This window comes from Lactuca virosa, chromosome 4 (genome assembly GCF_052849685.1).
Source record: "Lactuca virosa cultivar CGN04683 chromosome 4, Lactuca_virosa_CGN04683_v6, whole genome shotgun sequence".
Taxonomy (NCBI): domain Eukaryota; kingdom Viridiplantae; phylum Streptophyta; class Magnoliopsida; order Asterales; family Asteraceae; genus Lactuca; species Lactuca virosa.
In genome coordinates, this window is record NC_136429.1 from 281124589 (window position 1) to 281143286 (window position 18698).

At 38.3% G+C, this 18698-nt stretch overlaps 1 protein-coding gene across 1 annotated transcript; it reads left to right on the plus strand.

The window, feature by feature from the left end:
* The first annotated feature begins 9757 nt into the window (after positions 1 to 9757).
* On the plus strand, positions 9758 to 10162 carry LOC145105926 (uncharacterized). The gene has a single exon (XM_079042988.1). The coding sequence runs from the start codon at positions 9758 to 9760 to the stop codon at positions 10160 to 10162; it is 405 nt and encodes a 134-aa protein (XP_078899114.1).
* The last annotated feature ends 8536 nt before the right edge of the window (positions 10163 to 18698 follow it).

An 18698-nucleotide genomic window follows, 5' to 3' on the forward strand; every position in this document is an offset into this window, starting at 1 on the left:
ATGTTTACATGAATCAGCCAGAGGGTTTTGTCAATGTGAAGCATCCAAATAGAGTGTGCAAGCTTGAGAAATCCATTTATGGATTAAAGCAAGCATCTCGCAGGTGGAATCTTTGTTTTGACGAGAAGGTCAAAGAGTTTGGTTTTCTGCGAAATGAAGATGAGTCATGTGTATATGTCAAGGCTAGTGGGAGTATAGTGAGCTTCCTCGTATTGTATGTCGATGACATACTACTCATAGGAAACGACATCCCAACATTGCAGGAGGTCAAGTCCTGGCTTGGGAAGTGTTTCGCTATGAAGGACCTCGGAGAGGCTGCATATATTCTGGGAATAAGGATAGTGAGAGACAGAAGCAAGAGACTGATAGGACTTAGTCAGGATACATACTTGGAAAGGGTACTAAAACGTTTTAGTATGGAAAATTCCAAGAAAGGGGAGTTACCAATCCAATGCAATACCAAACTGAGTAAGACTCAGAGCCCGAGTACAGAGGCAGAAATAGCTGATATGAGCCGAGTACCTTACGCTTCCGCAGTTGGCTCAATTATGTACGCTATGACCTGTACTCGCCCTGATGTGGCTTTCGCTTTGAGCATGGTCAGCAGATATCAAGGGAATCCTGGTAGGGCACATTGGATTGCTGTCAAGAATATTCTTAAGTACCTACGAAGGACTAAGGAATGGTTTCTAGTCCTGGGTGGGAGTGATGACTTAAGGGTGCGAGGGTACAGTGACGCTAGTTTCCAGACAGATCGGGATAATTACCGATCGCAGTCGGGCTGGGTCTTTACCCTGAATGGAGGAGCAGTGACTTGGAAAAGTTCCAAGCAAGAAACCGTAGCTGATTCAACGTGCGAATCAGAGTACATTGCGGCAAGCGAGGCGTCAAAGGAGGCTATATGGTTGAAGAACTTCATTGGAGACCTTGGAGTTGTGCCATCCATAAAGGAGCCCATGGAAATTTTCTGTGATAATGAAGGAGCGGTTGCCTTAACCAAGGAACCAAGGGATCATGGCAGATCTCGACATATCGATAGGAAATACCATTTTATTAGACATCGGGTAGAAGAGGGACTCCTCGTTGTGAAGAGGGTATCGTCAGAAGATAACCCAGCAGATCCCCTCACGAAGGGACTGAGTAGGGTTAAACATTTGCAGCACGCTAGGAGCGTAGGGCTGAAGGACGATATTAGTTTAGATTAGATAGGTAGGAAACTTGTAATGGATGATCATGTATTCAACATTTGATGATTAAATAAAGGTGTGTTATTTATAAGAAAGCTTCTATCTTGTGTTGATTATTTATCTATTGTTTCAATTTTGCATGTTTTGACTTCCTGAATAATAAGATTATTTGAACAGTCCACAATCGTTCATATGTTGGAAGTAGATATGAAGGAAGATTGTCATAAATTTGTTTGTAGATTGTCTGAAAAGTTTTAGACATAGCAAAGGTTTGCTGCAAAGTTTATGAGTGCTTATGAAATTTGTATTGAGCATTGGAATAGACCCACACTTGCTGGTATCACTTCATGAATGTTATCACAAGTGATCGCAAGATGATAATATCATATAATCTTTAAACCTAGAGATATGGTTATTGGTTGCTAGTTGATTATACATTGATAATGCGAAAACGCATCAGTAACTTGATGTTATAAAACGCATTATTGTGTGTGGTTTAACTAGTAAATGATAAAGGCATATTAGTCGACGTTTTTCTGTTCCTTTTATTCTATGAGAATAAAAGCGATATCTTGGCCACTTGATGATTTGGTTTGACTTATGTGCCGGGCCCGGTCAGGATGAAGTTGATGTGTTCAACTGAGTTCTATGTCGAACAAATCAGAGATCAAGAAATAAAATGCTAAACAATAAGTATTGTTAGCATGATATCTAGAACAGAGGATTATATGATCCCTTATCTGAAGGACAGATTATTGGTCAAAGTTGACAGCGGCTATTGAAAGCTACGATTGCTAATCGGATACGGAAGTCATATGTGAGATGTGGTTACTAGACTTATCCAAGTGGGAGATTGTTGGATTAGTGTCTAAGTCCGTAACTATATTTGGTATGTACTTGACCCGAGTGTGCGTGGTCCTTTTGGGTTGCCTTCACCAAAGCAACTTGACAAGGTAATTTGATATGAGAGAGAAGATATTATGGTTTATTAATATATTATAAGAATAATATATTAAAGGAGAAATCATATTTATTTAATTAGTATTAGTCATAAATTAATTAGGAATTAATTTGGTGACTAAAAGAGATTAATTAAATAAAGGGGTATAAACTGTCAAATGTGTGATAGTTGAGTTTTGGGCTGGGAAACCTTATGGACTAAGGGGGAACGAAATTATGATGAGGGATCATCATATTTTCGTCCAAGGGCCTCATTCCAGAAGGTTCCTTGGGCTGCTTGGTGGCTAAGCTATCCATTAGGGTTTAGACTGAAACCCTAGCACCTTACAGTATAAATAGATGCCCTATGCTTCAATTTTAGGCCACTTGATTCCAAGGGAAACCCTAGGGCCGAAATTAGCATCCTTCCCCTCTCTCTCTTAATTGCCTTCTTGCTTCAAGGTGTTTGTGAGCCATTAGAGGCACTACAATTGTGGTGCTTGCTTTCAAGAGTTCAAGAGATCAAGGAAACTAGTTGTTATTGCAATATAACAACAAAGGTATGTCTTCTACACTTCTATATGATTTTCGAAAATTATAGAAGCATGCTAGGGTTTATTTTGTGTTCATATAGTTGTATGTCTTATAGTGAAAACATAGATCCAATTAGGGTTGCATGCACATATAGGATTGTTTGTATAAAACCTATCAGTATCTGCCATTGGCTGAGTTTTCCTACAACAACAACAACCATTCTAGTATTGGTATGCCTCCTTTCGAGTTGTTGTATGGGAGGAGCTGTCGGACTCCCATTTGCTGGGGAGAGGTAGGGCAGCGTGTGATGGGTAACACTGAGATAGTGCTTCAGACGACAGAGCAAATACAGCAGGTTAGACAGAGGTTACTGACGGCTCAGAGTCGTCAGAAGAGTTATGCGGATCGGCGACGATCCGAGCTGGAGTTCCAGGTGGGGGACTTCGTACTCCTGAAAGTGTCTCTTTGGAAATGAGTGATTCGGTTCAGGAAGAGGGGCAAGCTGGGGCCCCGGTATATCGGTCCGTTCAGGGTGACCGCGAGGGTGGGCAAGGTAGCATATCGGTTGGAGCTACCTGCGGAGTTGAGCCAGATTCATGATACCTTCCACGTGTCTCAGTTGAGGAAGTGTATAGCCGACGAGTCGGTGGTGGTACCGCTGGAGGATATTCAGGTGGATGCGAGCCTGAACTATGCTGAGAGACCAATCGTGATCCGGGATCGGAAGATCAAGGTTCTGAGGAACAAGGAAGTGTCCCTGGTGCAGGTCCAGTGGCAACATCAGAAAGGATCCGAGCTGACCTGGGAGCCAGAGTTGGAGATGCGGGAACAGCATCCAGAGTTGTTTGCCGAGCATGACTTCGAGGGCGAAGTCTGATTCTAGTGGGGGAGAATTGTAACATCCGGATTCCTAGGTATCTTATTTTAAGTATTTATGTTGAATTTTAGAAAGGGACTCGGCGAGTAGGCGCTCAGACTCGCCGAGTGGGATCGCGCACTTTGGTCTGATTTAATGAAGGACTCGACGAGTCCATACGTGGACTCGGCGAGTCCATGTCGTTTAATGAAACCCTAATTCTCGGGGCTTGATCCCTATTTAAGGACCTTTATAGCCACCATTTGCGGCTACCAGACCCTTGAGAGAAACCCTAAGAGTGCTTGAGCGTTTGTGAGAAGGAAGAAGCCATTATTTGATCTTTGTGGGTTGGTTTTGCAAGAAGAAGGTGGTTCCAGCTTAGAGGAGGCCAAGGAGGTTGCATATCTGTTTATTTCAAGCAAAGGACATCATCCTTGAGGTAGCATATCGATCCTTTTTCTGTTTTGTTAAAGAATCCATGGATCTAGGGTTTTCTATACCCTTTATTGGGTTGATTTGTTGGGAATATGGTCCCTTATCATGTTTAGACTTCAGATCTGGACCCATAATGGTCCAGAGAACTCTATCCACCTTGCTTTATGATGAGTTATGGAAGAAATGGACTAAGGATGTTGTATTTGGGGCTAATTCATCAAGTAGGGTTATTTGGACATTTCATGAGTATCAAGATCGAACCTTTACGTGTTTATTGAGCTTGGGAAGGTCAGATTTATGGATTAGAGGAACAGATCTGACCTCAGAAGCTCATTTGAGTATGAGCATGGCGGCAACTCGCCGAGTCCATAAGTGGACTCGACGAGTCGAGTCGGGGTTGCCTCGCGATTCGTGTCAGGTGTAACTCGTCGAGTGGAAGGATGACTCGACGAGCCAAGAGAGGCTGAAAGGATTCAGAGGACCCGCATGGACTCGCCGAGTCGCCCATGTGCACTCGACGAGTTGGGTCAAAGTTTGACCGTTGACTTTCGTTGACTTTAGGGTTCTGGTCAAGACTGATTCAGGAGAGTTCAGGGAAGGGTAGAACGGCCTTCTACCTAGTTTGTAGAGATGAGATCATGAGAGAATATTGATCAGGATGTTATTTGAATAATAGGAGGAGGCAAAGTCGGGACGTTGAGCACGAGAGTTTATCCGACTTCATTAAGGTGAGTCTTCTCACTATATTGTACCTGGAAGGGTACTTATGTGTGACCGGAAGGTCTTGTATGCTATGATGTATGTGCTATATGCGGTTAGTGATATGTATGTGCTATGTATGATTATGTATGATATGGACCGGAAGGTCAAGAGGTTACGGACCGGAAGATCGATATGGGTATGACCGGAAGGTCTACCGGGATTTGGGACGGGAGTTCCCTGAGACACATGGATCGGAAGATCCTACAGAGTTGTGGCCTGGAAAGGCGTATGTGTGGCATGTGGTATTTTGGGGAACTCACTAAGCATTTATGCTTACAGTTGTTATGATATGTGTTTCAGGTACTAGCGAGGACCGTGGGAAGGCGCGGACATGATCCGTACACACTTATGGAGTTTATGTTATTGAGATTCTGGGACATGTTTTTGTTATGACACAATGACACATTATGTTTTGTGATTATCATGTGAATGAAAGTATGATTCAAAAATGAAAAATTGTTTTGAAGATTTACGTTGTTACATGTACAAGAACAACTATTGAACAAGAATGTGAAAATGAATATTCTCCATATAAATCATATCTAATTAGATACATATAATCTCATGTAATTAAGCACACAAGAACAACAACTGAATTGGGAACGCGAAAATAAATATTTTCCACATAAATTCTATGTGATTAGATACATATAATCACATGTGATTATATGGATTTAATCACATATGATATATGTAGACAATATTTATCTTTGTGTTCTCGATTCGATAGTTGTTCTTGTATATATAATCATATGTGATTATATGTATCTAATCACATATGATTCATATAGACATCATTATTTTTTGTCCGTATAAATCATATGTGACTAGATACATATAATCACATATGATTATATGTATTTAATCACATATGATTACAGTGGACAAAGAACAATTATTGAATCGAGAATGTGACAATGAATCTCATCCATATAAACCATATATGATTGGATACATATAATCACATGTGATTATATGTATTTAATCAGATATGATTTATGTAGACAATATTTATTTTTGCAGTTTCGACTGAATAATTGCTTTTGTGTAATTAATCACATGTGATTATATGTATATAATCACATATGATTTGAGGTGGACAAGATTCATTTTTTCCTTCTCGAGTCAATAGTTGTGCTCATGTACTTAATCACATACGATTATACATATAATCACATGTGATAAAATACATGAGAACAACTATTGAATCGACAAAGCAAAAATAAATTATGTCCACATAAATCATATGAGATTAGATTCATATAATCACATGTGATTATATGTATTTAATCACATATGATTTATTTAGATAAAGATTTGTTTTTGTGTTCTTGGTTCAATATTTGTTATCGTGTATATAATTACATGTGATTGTATGTATCTAATCACATATGATTTAAATAGACAAGAATTGTTTTTTTCCAAATAAAATTATATGTGATTAGAAACATATAATCACATCTGATTAAATGTATTTAATCACATCTGATTAAAGTGGAAAAAGAAACAATTATTGAATCGAGAACGCATAAATGAATCTTAGCCATATAAATCATATTTGGTTAGATACACATAATCACATGTTATTAGGGTATCTGTGAACAATAACATAAAACATGTAATGCCTACATAATAGGAGAGTTAGTACGCACCTCCTTGATCTTGAAAATTAGCTAGCATGAGCAAGATGGATCCTTTCCTTTCCGAGAACCTACACAAAAATTATAACATTATTTAGCTTGTGTTTGTTGTATTAATCTTATAAAACTTGTGTACATATTTCCTTATTTTCTCTTTCATTGTAGTCCTCTGTTTGGGATATGTTTTCTTACCTTTCAACCCATTATTAAATTTTGATAAAATTATATTGGTAAAGTTACCCCTTTTTTCTTTTCAGAAATATAGAGATCTCATTCTAATGATTATTGGCTTATTTTATATTAAATTTACAAGGTGGTCACTTTTAGCTGTCACTTTCTGGACCACTCAACACTCTTGGAATAAAATGTATCAATCTACTAAGAATTATATCAATCCATTTATATGTTGGAAACTATACATCCATATCTAACTATGAGCTTTGGAATTTTGGCGTTTGGAGTTCTGATGAATTTATTATGATTTTTTGAAGACAGTGCATGAAATCTATGACAACATTGACCAGCATGAGAAGATTGCCAATTTTACCTCTCAAGGAGTTGGAATGTCGAAATGTGATTCAAATTTTGAAGAAAGTAGACACACTAAGATTTCCAGAAAACTAAGTCTCATGATTTTTAGATGTTCGTATTGACTTGCATGGATTTTAGAAGTTCGAGGACAGATTTGGGAAAATTGATCATATTATCTTCTAAGTCGTTTTTGGTGTTCTATTAAGGAATCAATGGTTAAGCCTTAAGTTTATTACTTTTAACATGATTGTTGGTTACTTATTAGGCTATAGAGATGTAAAATTCAATTTAACCTAAGGGTTCAAAGTTAAGGATTTTCAATTAAAATGTCACTTTCGTACTTATTAGGGTTAAGTTGCCAACTTAACCCATTAAGCACTTTAAGTCACCTCTTTCGAGTCCTACACAGAGGAAAATTAAACAAAGATATCAAAATATGTTTGGGGAAACTATGAAAGAATATAAAATCCAATTTATAATCTCAACAACCAAACATTCAAGTTGTTGAATATGTTTGGGGAAATGACGTCCAGTAAAAAAAACAGAGGCAAATTAAACAGAGACATCAAAATGATGTTGTTTCAGCAAAAAAACCATCAACAATCACCTATAGACTGCAACAATAAATACACCACCTTATTCTTGATTTATTTGTGGAGGTTTTTTCATTGAGGCATTTCATCGAACACTTGGTGTTCATAAAAAATCTATAAGCTGTCACAATGTCTATGAGATTATATGAAACAAGATAGAAGTTAATTACCCCAAATGAAAGAGGAATGAAGCCAAAATAACAACAAGAATCACTAATCATCCAGCAAGTATGTATTTGACGTCATTCAGAACTCATAAAAACTAATATGTGTAAGGAATAGAGGACAATAACCAAATATATTCGACGCCTGCTCCAAAATAAGGAACCAAAAGATAATCGGGATCTGAAACCCTAGCAAAAAAAAATCGTTGTATATTGAAGAATCACTTGACCAACACAATTCGGAAATCAAATCAATCATTTGTTTGGCGAGGGGATCGTCTTTCAAAGAAGAAATGGTGGTTATGAGAGGAGAAACGAGAATATGAGGATGAAAAGTTTGGAGATTATGGAGGAAAGGAGCTCGATGACAGTAGATGAAAGTGGTTTCCGATGAGGGGACGAGTGAGGCGGAGGGAGGTGCAGACAAGAAAATAGAAAAATAAATGAGTGGTTTAAATTTGTTCTCAATTGTTCTCATTCTAAAAAATGTTCTCATTTAAACATATATATATATATATATATATATATATATATATATATATATATATATATATATATATATATATATATATATATATATATATATATATATATCAAAGCTCGTTGAGCTTAGCAATAACAACATTTAGTGTCTTTAGTTTTTTTGACACAATGTCAAAGGTGTGGGTTGGCGCTCTACTTTGCTCTCTTGAATGCTCATGCAATATAACCCTCTTGTATAAAATTTTCTATGGCTACATATATCTTTAATTGTCGTTGTGATAGGAGAAAAATTGGACATGGAGTAGGATTTAGATTTGAAGAAAAATTATTTCATGATTGCGTTTTATGTTTGTACAAGTGTACTGAATAGACCTCATGCATGCATGCCCGATCCATTGATTTTGAAGGCATGTCGATTGATTTTGAAGTCTCTCTACAAAGAGTAAATGTTAAAAGTAATAGGGTCATGAGCAAACTTATCATTTGTATTGATATGGTATTCAGGGTGTGTAGTGTTAAATTATTATATGTATAGGGGTGCTATTGTAATTCTGTGAGTGCAGGTGAAGGATACATGCAAATTCTTTAACCCGAATCTGATCCATGGGTGGTTCATGGGTTGTATGTTGCCCTGACTATTTAAAGTGGAAGCTGAGTTCATTTGTTATACACCACAAGTCTTATTCATCTGTTTGTCTCTCGTTTGTTCTCTTCAGATTAGTGTTTTGTATTAGGGTTTCAGATTGTTCGTATTTGCTAAAGACTTGATTCCTAATGTTCATCTGAGAGTTGAGAGTGATTGTAGTGAGGTTTTCCTTTGTATTTGTTTGATGTAAACCAACTGTTTCATAGAGAATGAAATGTTGATGTTGGGAAAATCTTGAGTTTATACTTTCGCACATGGTATCAGAGCCACTGTGTGGCTTCAGTTGTGGTTCTTGATGATCTGAAGAAGGTCTCATACAGGTTAGTTGTTGTTTTCTTCTTCATTGTTCATTTTGCCGTTGTTTTGTTCATCTTTGACACCGATCGTTTTAGATCCTTCATTGGTTGTTGACATTTGAAATCGATAGTTTTAGATCTTCTATTGTTTTGTTGATCAGATCGTTTAGATCTTTTTTTCTTAAGAATCAAGTTACTGCGATTGTTTGTTTCACCTTGCAGTTTTGGTGGAAATCGTTCGGTCCTTGAGGATCTGTGGTTCATATCTGGTGAAAGCATCTTATCTTCTGGTCTGTTCACTTAATCCCTGTGTTAAGGGTCAAAGTAACTCTGTCAGGGAACAGACGTTAGTCTGAAATAACTCTGTCAGGGAACAACCCTAAGGGAGGCGAGCGGTCATTCTGGTTTGCAGAACTTGCTTTGGAGCGTTGTGAGCTTTTTCTCGTTCCCTTCTCAACTCTTTTTTAGTTTATATGTGGGAGATCTTGATGTCTTGAGAACATCAGTTACATATTTGTGTGCTTCTCTTGTTTACTCTAATTCTTTACTTGTTGTTGGTTCTTGTTTATGTGTTGATTGTCTTGGGCCCCAACATACGTGGTGACCATCTGGACGTCAAGATAGTATTTGATTGTTATCGTTTATTGATTCTTTGAGGTCTATCTGTGATTTCTAGTTCTTTCCTGTCTTTATGGCTGGCTTTAATGATCCTCCAGGAGGAAGTGGAAAGAATGATTCAATTAATTTTTATGATCCTCTCTATGTTCATCCTTCTGATAATGCCACTACAACCATTGTTACTGTTAAACTAACTGGAAATGAAAATTTTCGTATTTGGAGGAGTTCTATGTCTAGGGCTCTTAAAGCTAGAAACAAATTAGGGTTTGTTGATGGCACTTTTAAAAAGGATTCAGTTGAAACAAATAAAGAGTCTAAATGGGAAAGGGCTAATGCTGTCGTATGTTCCTGGTTGTTGTCTTCAATTAGTGATTCAATATATGCTAGTCATGCTTATTCGGATAATGCTCAAGGAATTTGGGACAATTTGTTTGAAACTTACAATAAAGCAGATGGTGATAGATTTTCAGCATTCTAACACTCCTATGGTGTACATACAACCCTAGAAACCTTGGATCTATGTTTGAATAAGATACATGCAAATAATTATTTTTCCAAGGTTCTTATCCTAACTAGCATGGCATGGGGTACTTGAATCAAATAAAACTAGTAGAATTACTTACCTTGTAGTAGTAGTTGATTGCTTGGAGTTTGAGAGCCTAGCACCAATAATGTGGATGCCACAAATGGAAGTCACAAATCACCACAAACTTGGAAACTTGAGAGAATAGTCACAAACTTCTTGAAATCGGCCCTCTTAGTTTACACACATCAACTCGTGTTATTTCAAGAACCAAAGCCTCCTTTATATAGTGTGGTGGATTAGGGTTACATCTATGTAAACCCTAATACCCATGTCTTTTCATTTCCATGAGATCCATGGGTTAAAGCTCCATGGAGTATCCATGGACTTTCCATGCAAGCCTAGCCCATTCCAAATAAGCATTAGCCCACACTATATAAATACAAGAGCCCATATTTAATTAGTCATACTTTTGATCTCTAAATTAATTCTAAATTAATTATAGATCAACACTAATTAAATAATATGATTTTATATTAATATATTAGGACTTATAATATATTAATAAATCATAACTTATATTATTCTCAAACGATTATCCATAAATTGTTCGGGTGAAGTGCAACCAAAATGGACCTTGCCGGGTCGGGTCAAGTACATACCAAATATAGTTATGGACTTAGACACTATATCCAACAGTCTCCCACTTGGATAAATCTAATAACTATAGTTGCAAGTATGACTTCAGGAACCGATCAGCAATCGTAGCTCTTTAAACTCTATTGAACTATGAAGCGCCATTTTAGATAAGTGATCATATAATCCTCTGTTCTAGATATCAGCCGGACAAATACATGGAACATGGTCTTTCTTATTGTCCAGCATTTGTTTCCCGATTTCCGATTTGTTTGACATAGAACTTAACTGAACACATCAATTTAGTTCTGACCGGGCCCTGTACATAGGTCAAAACAAAATCATCGAGGGGCCCAGATATCGCTTCTAATCCTAGAAGGAATAGATAAACTTCGACTCATATGTTTGCTCTACTACTTGTTGAATTACACACAAAAGCACGGTTTATAACATCGAGTTACCAATGCGTTTTCGTGCAATCAATGCATAACCAACTCATAGGCAACAAATCATATCTCTAGGTTTGAAGACTTATATGATATTACCGTCTCACGATCACTCGAGATAAATTCCATGAAGTGATACAAGTGAGCTTGGGTTGAATCCAATACTCAGAACTTATGAGCACTCATGAGTGCTGTAGCCCCGCTTTATCTAACATCTTAGACCTCTACAAGCCAAGCCATGACAGTCTTGATTCATATCTACTTCCAACATATGACCGACTGTGGAGAGTTTGAATAATATGATATAAACCATAACATAATTATTCTGGAAGTCAAAACATGCAAAAAGAAATAATAGTAAACGATTGACAAGAGATAGCAACACTTTACTCATAAATAACAGCTTTTATTTATCATCAAATGTCAATTACATTTTACAAATTTCAAGATTATCTAACTACTAAAACTAATATCATCCTTCAGCCCTATGCTTTGAGCATGCTGGAGATGCTTAGCCCGAGTCAGTCCCTTCGTGAGGGGATCTGCTGGGTTCTCATCTGATGATACCCTCTTTACCACGAGGATTCCTTCTTCTATTCGATGTCTAATGAAGTGATATTTTCTGTCAATGTGTCTGGATCTCCCATGATCTCTTGGTTCCTTGGCTAAGGCAACCGCACTATTGCTGTCACAAAAAATATCCATTGGCTCCTTTATAGCGGGTACAACTCCAAGGTCTCCGATGAAGTTCTTTAGCCATATAGCCTCCTTTGCTGCCTCGCTTGCTGCTATATACTCTGATTCACAAGTCGAATCAGCCACTGTCTCCTGCTTGGAACTTTTCCAAGTAATTGCCCCTCCGTTTAGAGTAAAGACCCAGCCCGACTGAGAGCGGAAATTATCCCTGTCAGTCTGAAAGCTAGCATCACTGTACCTTACAACTCTCAAGTCCTCACTGCCACCGAGGGTAAGGACCCAGTCCTTAGTCCTCCGTAGGTACTTGAGGATATTCTTTACCGCAGTCCAGTGTGCCTTGCCAGGGTTCCCCTGATACCTGCTAACCATGCTCAAAGCAAAGGCTACATCAAGTCGAGTACACGTCATAGCATACATGATCGATCCTACAGCTGAAGCATAAGGTATTCGACTCATTTCTGCTATCTCAGCCTCAGTACTAGGGCTTTGTGTCTTACTCAATCTGGCGTTACTCTGGATGGGTAACTCTCCTTTCTTGGAGTTATGCATGTTGAACCTTTTCAACACTTTGTCCACATAGGTGCTTTAACTAAGTCCAATTAGTCTTTTACTCCTGTTTCTCAAAATCCTTATCCCTAGGATATAGGCAGCTTCTCCAAGGTCCTTCATAGCGAAACACTTCCCAAGCCAGGACTTTACTTCCTGCAGGGTTGGGATGTCATTTCCTATGAGTAGTATGTCATCCACATACTGTACCAAAAAGCTGACTATACTCCCACTAGCCTTGATATAGACACAAGATTCATCTTCACTCCTTGAAAAGCCAAATTCTTTGATTTTCTCATCAAAGCAAAGATTCCATCTGTGAGGTGCATGTTTTAATCCATAAATTGATTTCTCGAGCTTACACACTCTACTGGGGTACTCTGTACTGACAAAACCCACTGGATGAACCATGTAAACATCTTCAGCCAACTTTCCATTAAGGAAAGCGGTTTTGACATCCATTTGCCATATTTCATAATCTTGAAATGCAGCAATGGCTAACAGAACCCTAATAGACTTAATCTTGGCCACTGGTGAAAAGGTCTCATCATAATCAACTCCCGGAGTTTGAGAATAACCCTTTGCAACCAGTCGTGCCTTATAAGTGTGTACATTACCATCCATGTCGGTCTTCTTCTTGAAGATCCATTTGCACCCAACTATCTTACGATCAGGTACATTGTCAACCAAGTTCCAAACTTGATTGTCATACATGGACTGTATCTCGCTATCCATAGCCTCTTTCCATTTAGCAGCCTCAGGGCCTGCCATGGCTTCCGTGTAGCTGTTAGGCTCATCCAGATTTACCAGTGTGTTATCACTGATAAGTGTCTCACCTTCTGCAGTAATATGAAAACCATAATAATGCTCAGGTGCATTCCTAACTCTGGTGGAACGCCTTAGAGGTATAGATTCTTCAGTCGGCTCAACAGGAGTTTTCTCCTCAGGTTGAGGGCTAGGGTTTGAGGTTCCTTCACCACTTGACTCTTGAATTTCCTCAAGGTCAATTTGCCTCCCACTGTCTCCTTGGCTCATGAATTCTCTCTCTTGAAAGAATCCTCTTCTTGCTACAAAGACCACATTATCACTGGGTCTGTAGAAGATGTAACCAAAGGATTTCTGTGGGTAGCCGATGAAAATACACCTTTCGCTTCGGGGTTCGAGCTTATTATGAGTCTTGCGTCTCACGAAAGCCTCGCAACCCCAAATCTTGATGTGGTCTAGATTGAGAACTTTTCCAGTCCACACCTCGTGAGGTGTTTTGGCAACCTTCTTTGTAGGGACTAGATTAAGGATATGGGCGTCAGTCTCTAAGGCATACCCCCAAAATGAGATTGGTAGTGAAGCTCGACTCATCATGGAACGAACCATGTCCAACAAGGTCCGATTGCGCCTCTCAACTACACCATTCAACTGTGGTGTCCTAGGAGGTGTCAATTGTGAGACAATCCCACATTCCTTAAGATAGTCAAGGAACTCAATACTAAGATACTCACCACCACGATCGGATCGAAGCATCTTAATGTTCCTGCCCAACTGATTCTCCACTTCTTGCTTAAACTCTTTGAATTTCTCAAAGGTTTCTGACTTATGCTTGATTAGGTAGACATATCCATATCTACTAAAATCATCAGTAAAAGTCACATAGAACCGATTAGCATCTCTTGTGGCGGTTCTGAAGGGTCCACACACATCCGTGTGCATGAGGTCCAACAAACCTTCACCCCTAGCACAAGTGCCAGTAAAAGGTGACTTTGTCATTTTACCAAGCAAACAAGATTCACAACTATCATCTGACTTTAGGTCAAATGACTCCAAGACTCCATCCTTTTGGAGTTGTCCTATGCGTTTCTTGCTTACATGTCCAAGACGACAATGCCATAAGGATGCTTTATCTAAGCTAGTGGAAGAGTTAATACACAATACATTATTTCCTAGATTATCTACAACAGATACAGTTTCATACACGTCATCACAAGGTAATGCTTTAAAATAAAGAACATTATTAAAGAAAGCATCAATACTACCATTATTATTATCAAAATAAAAGGTAAAACCTTGTTTATACAATGCATGAAAGGAAATAACATTTCTTGCCATTTCTGGCGAATAATAACATTTATTCAAATCTAATGTAAACCCACTCTTTAGCACTAAGGAATAAACTCCTATCTTGGTGACAGGTGAAGCTTTCCTGTTTCCCATGATCAAGTTTATCTTTCCCTGCTCCACATTCTCACTTCTTTTTAGTCCCTGCAAATCACAACATATGTGAATACCACAACCTGTATCAAGGACCCAAGACTTAGAATGAGGTGAGTTATTAGACAATATAGTGTATATACCTGCATGGTTGGGTTTTACTTTCCCATCCATCAAATCTTGCTGGTACTTTGGGCAGTTTCGCTTCCAGTGCGACTTTTCATGGCAATAGAAGCATTCAGCCTCATTAGGGTTAGCAGAAGGAGTGACAAAACCTTTCTTGGTTTTGCTTGAAGAGGAGCCTTCAAGGGTCTTACCCTTGGTACCCTTAGAAGGGTTCTTTCTCTTCTTCCCTTTGCCATGCCCGATTGCCAAGACATTGGCCGCAGTTGGAGTAGGAGTAGGAGTAGTAACAACCGACTTACCCTTTAGACCACTTTCGGCGGTCTTCAAGAGTCCTTGAAGTTTGCTGAGGGTGACTTCTTCCTTGTTCATGTGATATGTCATGCGGAATTGATCATAACACAATGGCAAGGAGTGCAAAATGATGTATATTGCTAACTCCTCAGGGAAGTTCACATTCAGCTTCAGTAAACGGTCCACATACCTTTGCATTTTCTGCATGTGGCCCGTGATGGGTTCACCATCCTTCATTCGGGTTGTTATCATGGAGGAGATTATTTCATATCGCTCTTGACGAGCACTTTGATGGTAGCGGTCCATCAAGTTCTGGTGCATCTCAAAAGGATAATAGTCCTCATAGGACTTTTGGAGCTTGCTGTCATGGTGGCCATCATGATGCATGCCACTTTTGTAGCATCTCTTTCATGTACCTCATATTCAGCAAGCTCTTCAGGAGTAGCAGTTGGCTCGGGTACCTTCAGCTCCTTGTCGAGAACATATTCTTTGTTCTCATACCGAGTGACCATCCTGATGTTTCTGATCCAATCTGTAAAGTTGGACCCATCAAGGATGACTCTCCCACAAAGATTCATGAGAGAGAAGGAGCTAGTCCTTAACAAAACACCCAAATGTAATATTAAGGCTAGGACCCAACACAATATTTTATAACCTAGAAGAGGGATGCCGTAATCTAAGCTATAAGATATTTGAAGGTAGGTGAATGACGATTCACCAATTTCCACCATGAAAAACGAAATATTTAATTAGGTTTTAATTGGTTTAGAAACTCCTAGATTCTTTGAGATTCATTGAACTTTCTTCAATGGCATGTTTCAATCTCGAGTGTGCCCTTCAAGTTTTGTGACTGGGATGCCGAGGATCACAAAACAAGGTGTGAAGTAACCATGCAAATTACTTGGTACCCTTAATGTATTACCCCTCAATCGATGTGTTGGTTAACCACACACGCTCCATCGATACTATGATAAACATTAAGTCACCCTTTACCTACCTTGTTAAGTTCAAGTTAGTGTGCCGGTTAACCACACACGCTCCACTAACGACTTAAACAAAGTGTAAAGTGTAATTTCATGGATTAACACCTTATTCACATTTTCCTAAAATAACTAAGATTGGGAATTCAATAAAGTTTAGTTACTTTAGTATTTAATGAGAATTTATAAGTCCTTGTCCTACCCGTTCGGCTAACGACCCTCCACCGATCAAGGAAGCGGTGGGTGAGAGTGGACACCCATTAAGTTGCCATTTTATAGGCAACAACCTTATACCCCCCTTATAGACCGGCTTCGTGAATGAGGCGTACTAGCGGTAAGACGACTTGATCTTATACATATATAAATATTATTAAACTTATAATATTATAAAGTATAAGGGTTTAATTTTAACTTTTAAAATTCTAGGGGTTGGAACTAAAGTTTTTAATATGACTTTACATGTTCCAAAACTTGAGGGAAAGTTTTGTAAACTTTCAAAACTTTTCATTTCTCATAACTTATGAGTTAATGGTTATTAAAAATGAAGACACTTCATTTTTTGTAACCTATGTGTTCTTTTAATGGTTATTTATAAATGTGACTTTTGGTTATCCATAACTTAAGAACTAGTTATGGACTCCATTAAAACACATAAAGATCAAGAATTAATCTAATCAATTATTAGCACATAATTTCTATGATCTTCTAAACTCATATGTTTATGAATGTTCATATCAAAATTTTCAAGAATCATAAGTACATATACAAAACTTGAAATTTTGATACGAGCTTTTGAACAAAACTTCGATTTTCAAGTTTTTTTTTTTTTTTTTTTTTTTTTTTTTTTGCATCAAGTATCAAATAAACAAACCAGGCTCTGATACCACTGATGGGTTTTCAGCATTCTAACACTCCTATGGTGTACATGCAACCCTAGAAACATTGGATCTATGTTTGACTAAGATACATGCAAATAATTATTTTTCCAAGGTTCTTATCCTAACTAGCATGGCATGGGGTACTTGAATCAAATAAAACTAGTAGAATTACTTACCTTATAGTAGTAGTTGATTGCTTGGAGTTTGAGAGCCTAGCACCAATAATGTGGATGCCTCAAATGGAAGTCACAAATCACCACAAACTTGGAAACTTGAGAGAATAGTCACAAACTTCTTGAAATCGGCCCTCTTAGTTTACACACATCAACTCGTGTTATTTCAAGAACCAAAGCCTCCTTTGTATAGTGTGGTGGATTAGGGTTACATCCATGTAAACCCTAATACCCATGTCTTTTCATTTCCATGAGATCCATGGGTTAAAGCTCCATGGATTTTCCATGCAAGCCTAGCCCATTCCAAATAAGCATTAGCCCACACTATATAAATACAAGAGCCCATATTTAATTAGTCATACTTTTGATCTCTAAATTAATTCTAAATTAATTATAGATCAACACTAATTAAATAATATGATTTTATATTAATATATTAGGACTTATAATATATTAATAAATCATAACTTATACTATTCTCAAACGATTATCCATAAATTGTTCGGGTGAAGTGCAACCCAAATGGACCATGCCGGGTCGGGTCAAGTACATACCAAATATAGTTATGGACTTAGACACTATATCCAACAGATGGATCAGTTGTCTTTAATGTTCATGTAACATCCCGAAATTCAGGTAAAGCTATTTAACCCTTCCATTTAGTCAAGTTGTCAAGATTGGTCTCTTGAGAGAGTTCTTGTAGCAAATGAGTACGCTGGGCGTACTGGGGAGTACGTTGTGCGTACTCATGCGCTTAATTTGGACGCGGACTCGCCTGGGTACGCTGGGCGTAACGGGTCCAGATGCAAACCCTAAGTGTTTGGCTTGTGCACTATTTAAAGGATGCTAAGGCTCATTTCTCAGCCTCCATATCAGAGAGTGAAACCCTAAGAGAGAGCCTTCCATCGTCCTTAGCTTGAGTGTGTGTATTTTGGAGCTAAAAGTGTCTTGATGTGTTAGTGAAGAAGAAGGAGAAGAGCTTGTGGAGGCTAGGGCTTGAAGTGCAAGTTTGGATCTGAGATCTTCAGAGAAAGGAGCTTCATCTAGAGGTATAAAGTACAAAACTTTCCTCTTTATTTGGTTTAATGTTGCATGGACCATTTCTAGGGTTAAAAGTCCCAAAGGTGGAGACTTTATGAGTGTAATGTACTCCATGGACCTAGATCTGTCCCATTTCAGTGATATTTGTGTTATAGATCCATAAAAATTCCATCTTGGTCGTTGTTATGAGGTCATGCTTGAATTATGAGCTTTCTAGAGTTGGGAAATGGAATGTTATGGGTGTTAGTGACTTGTCCAGCCATGCACAGGCTTAAAGTCACCAACTTTATGGATTAAGAGGTTTAGAAATGGTCAGATCTAGAAGTTGGGCGTGGGACTTAACTGTTTAAGACCTCAAGAGCTTAGAGTCTGAAACTGGGAGTTACGCAGGGCGTAATCCCAGTACGCCCAGCGTACAGGTTCGGTACGCGCAGCGTAACCCAGAGAGTTGACTTTTGTTGACTTTTAGGGTTTAG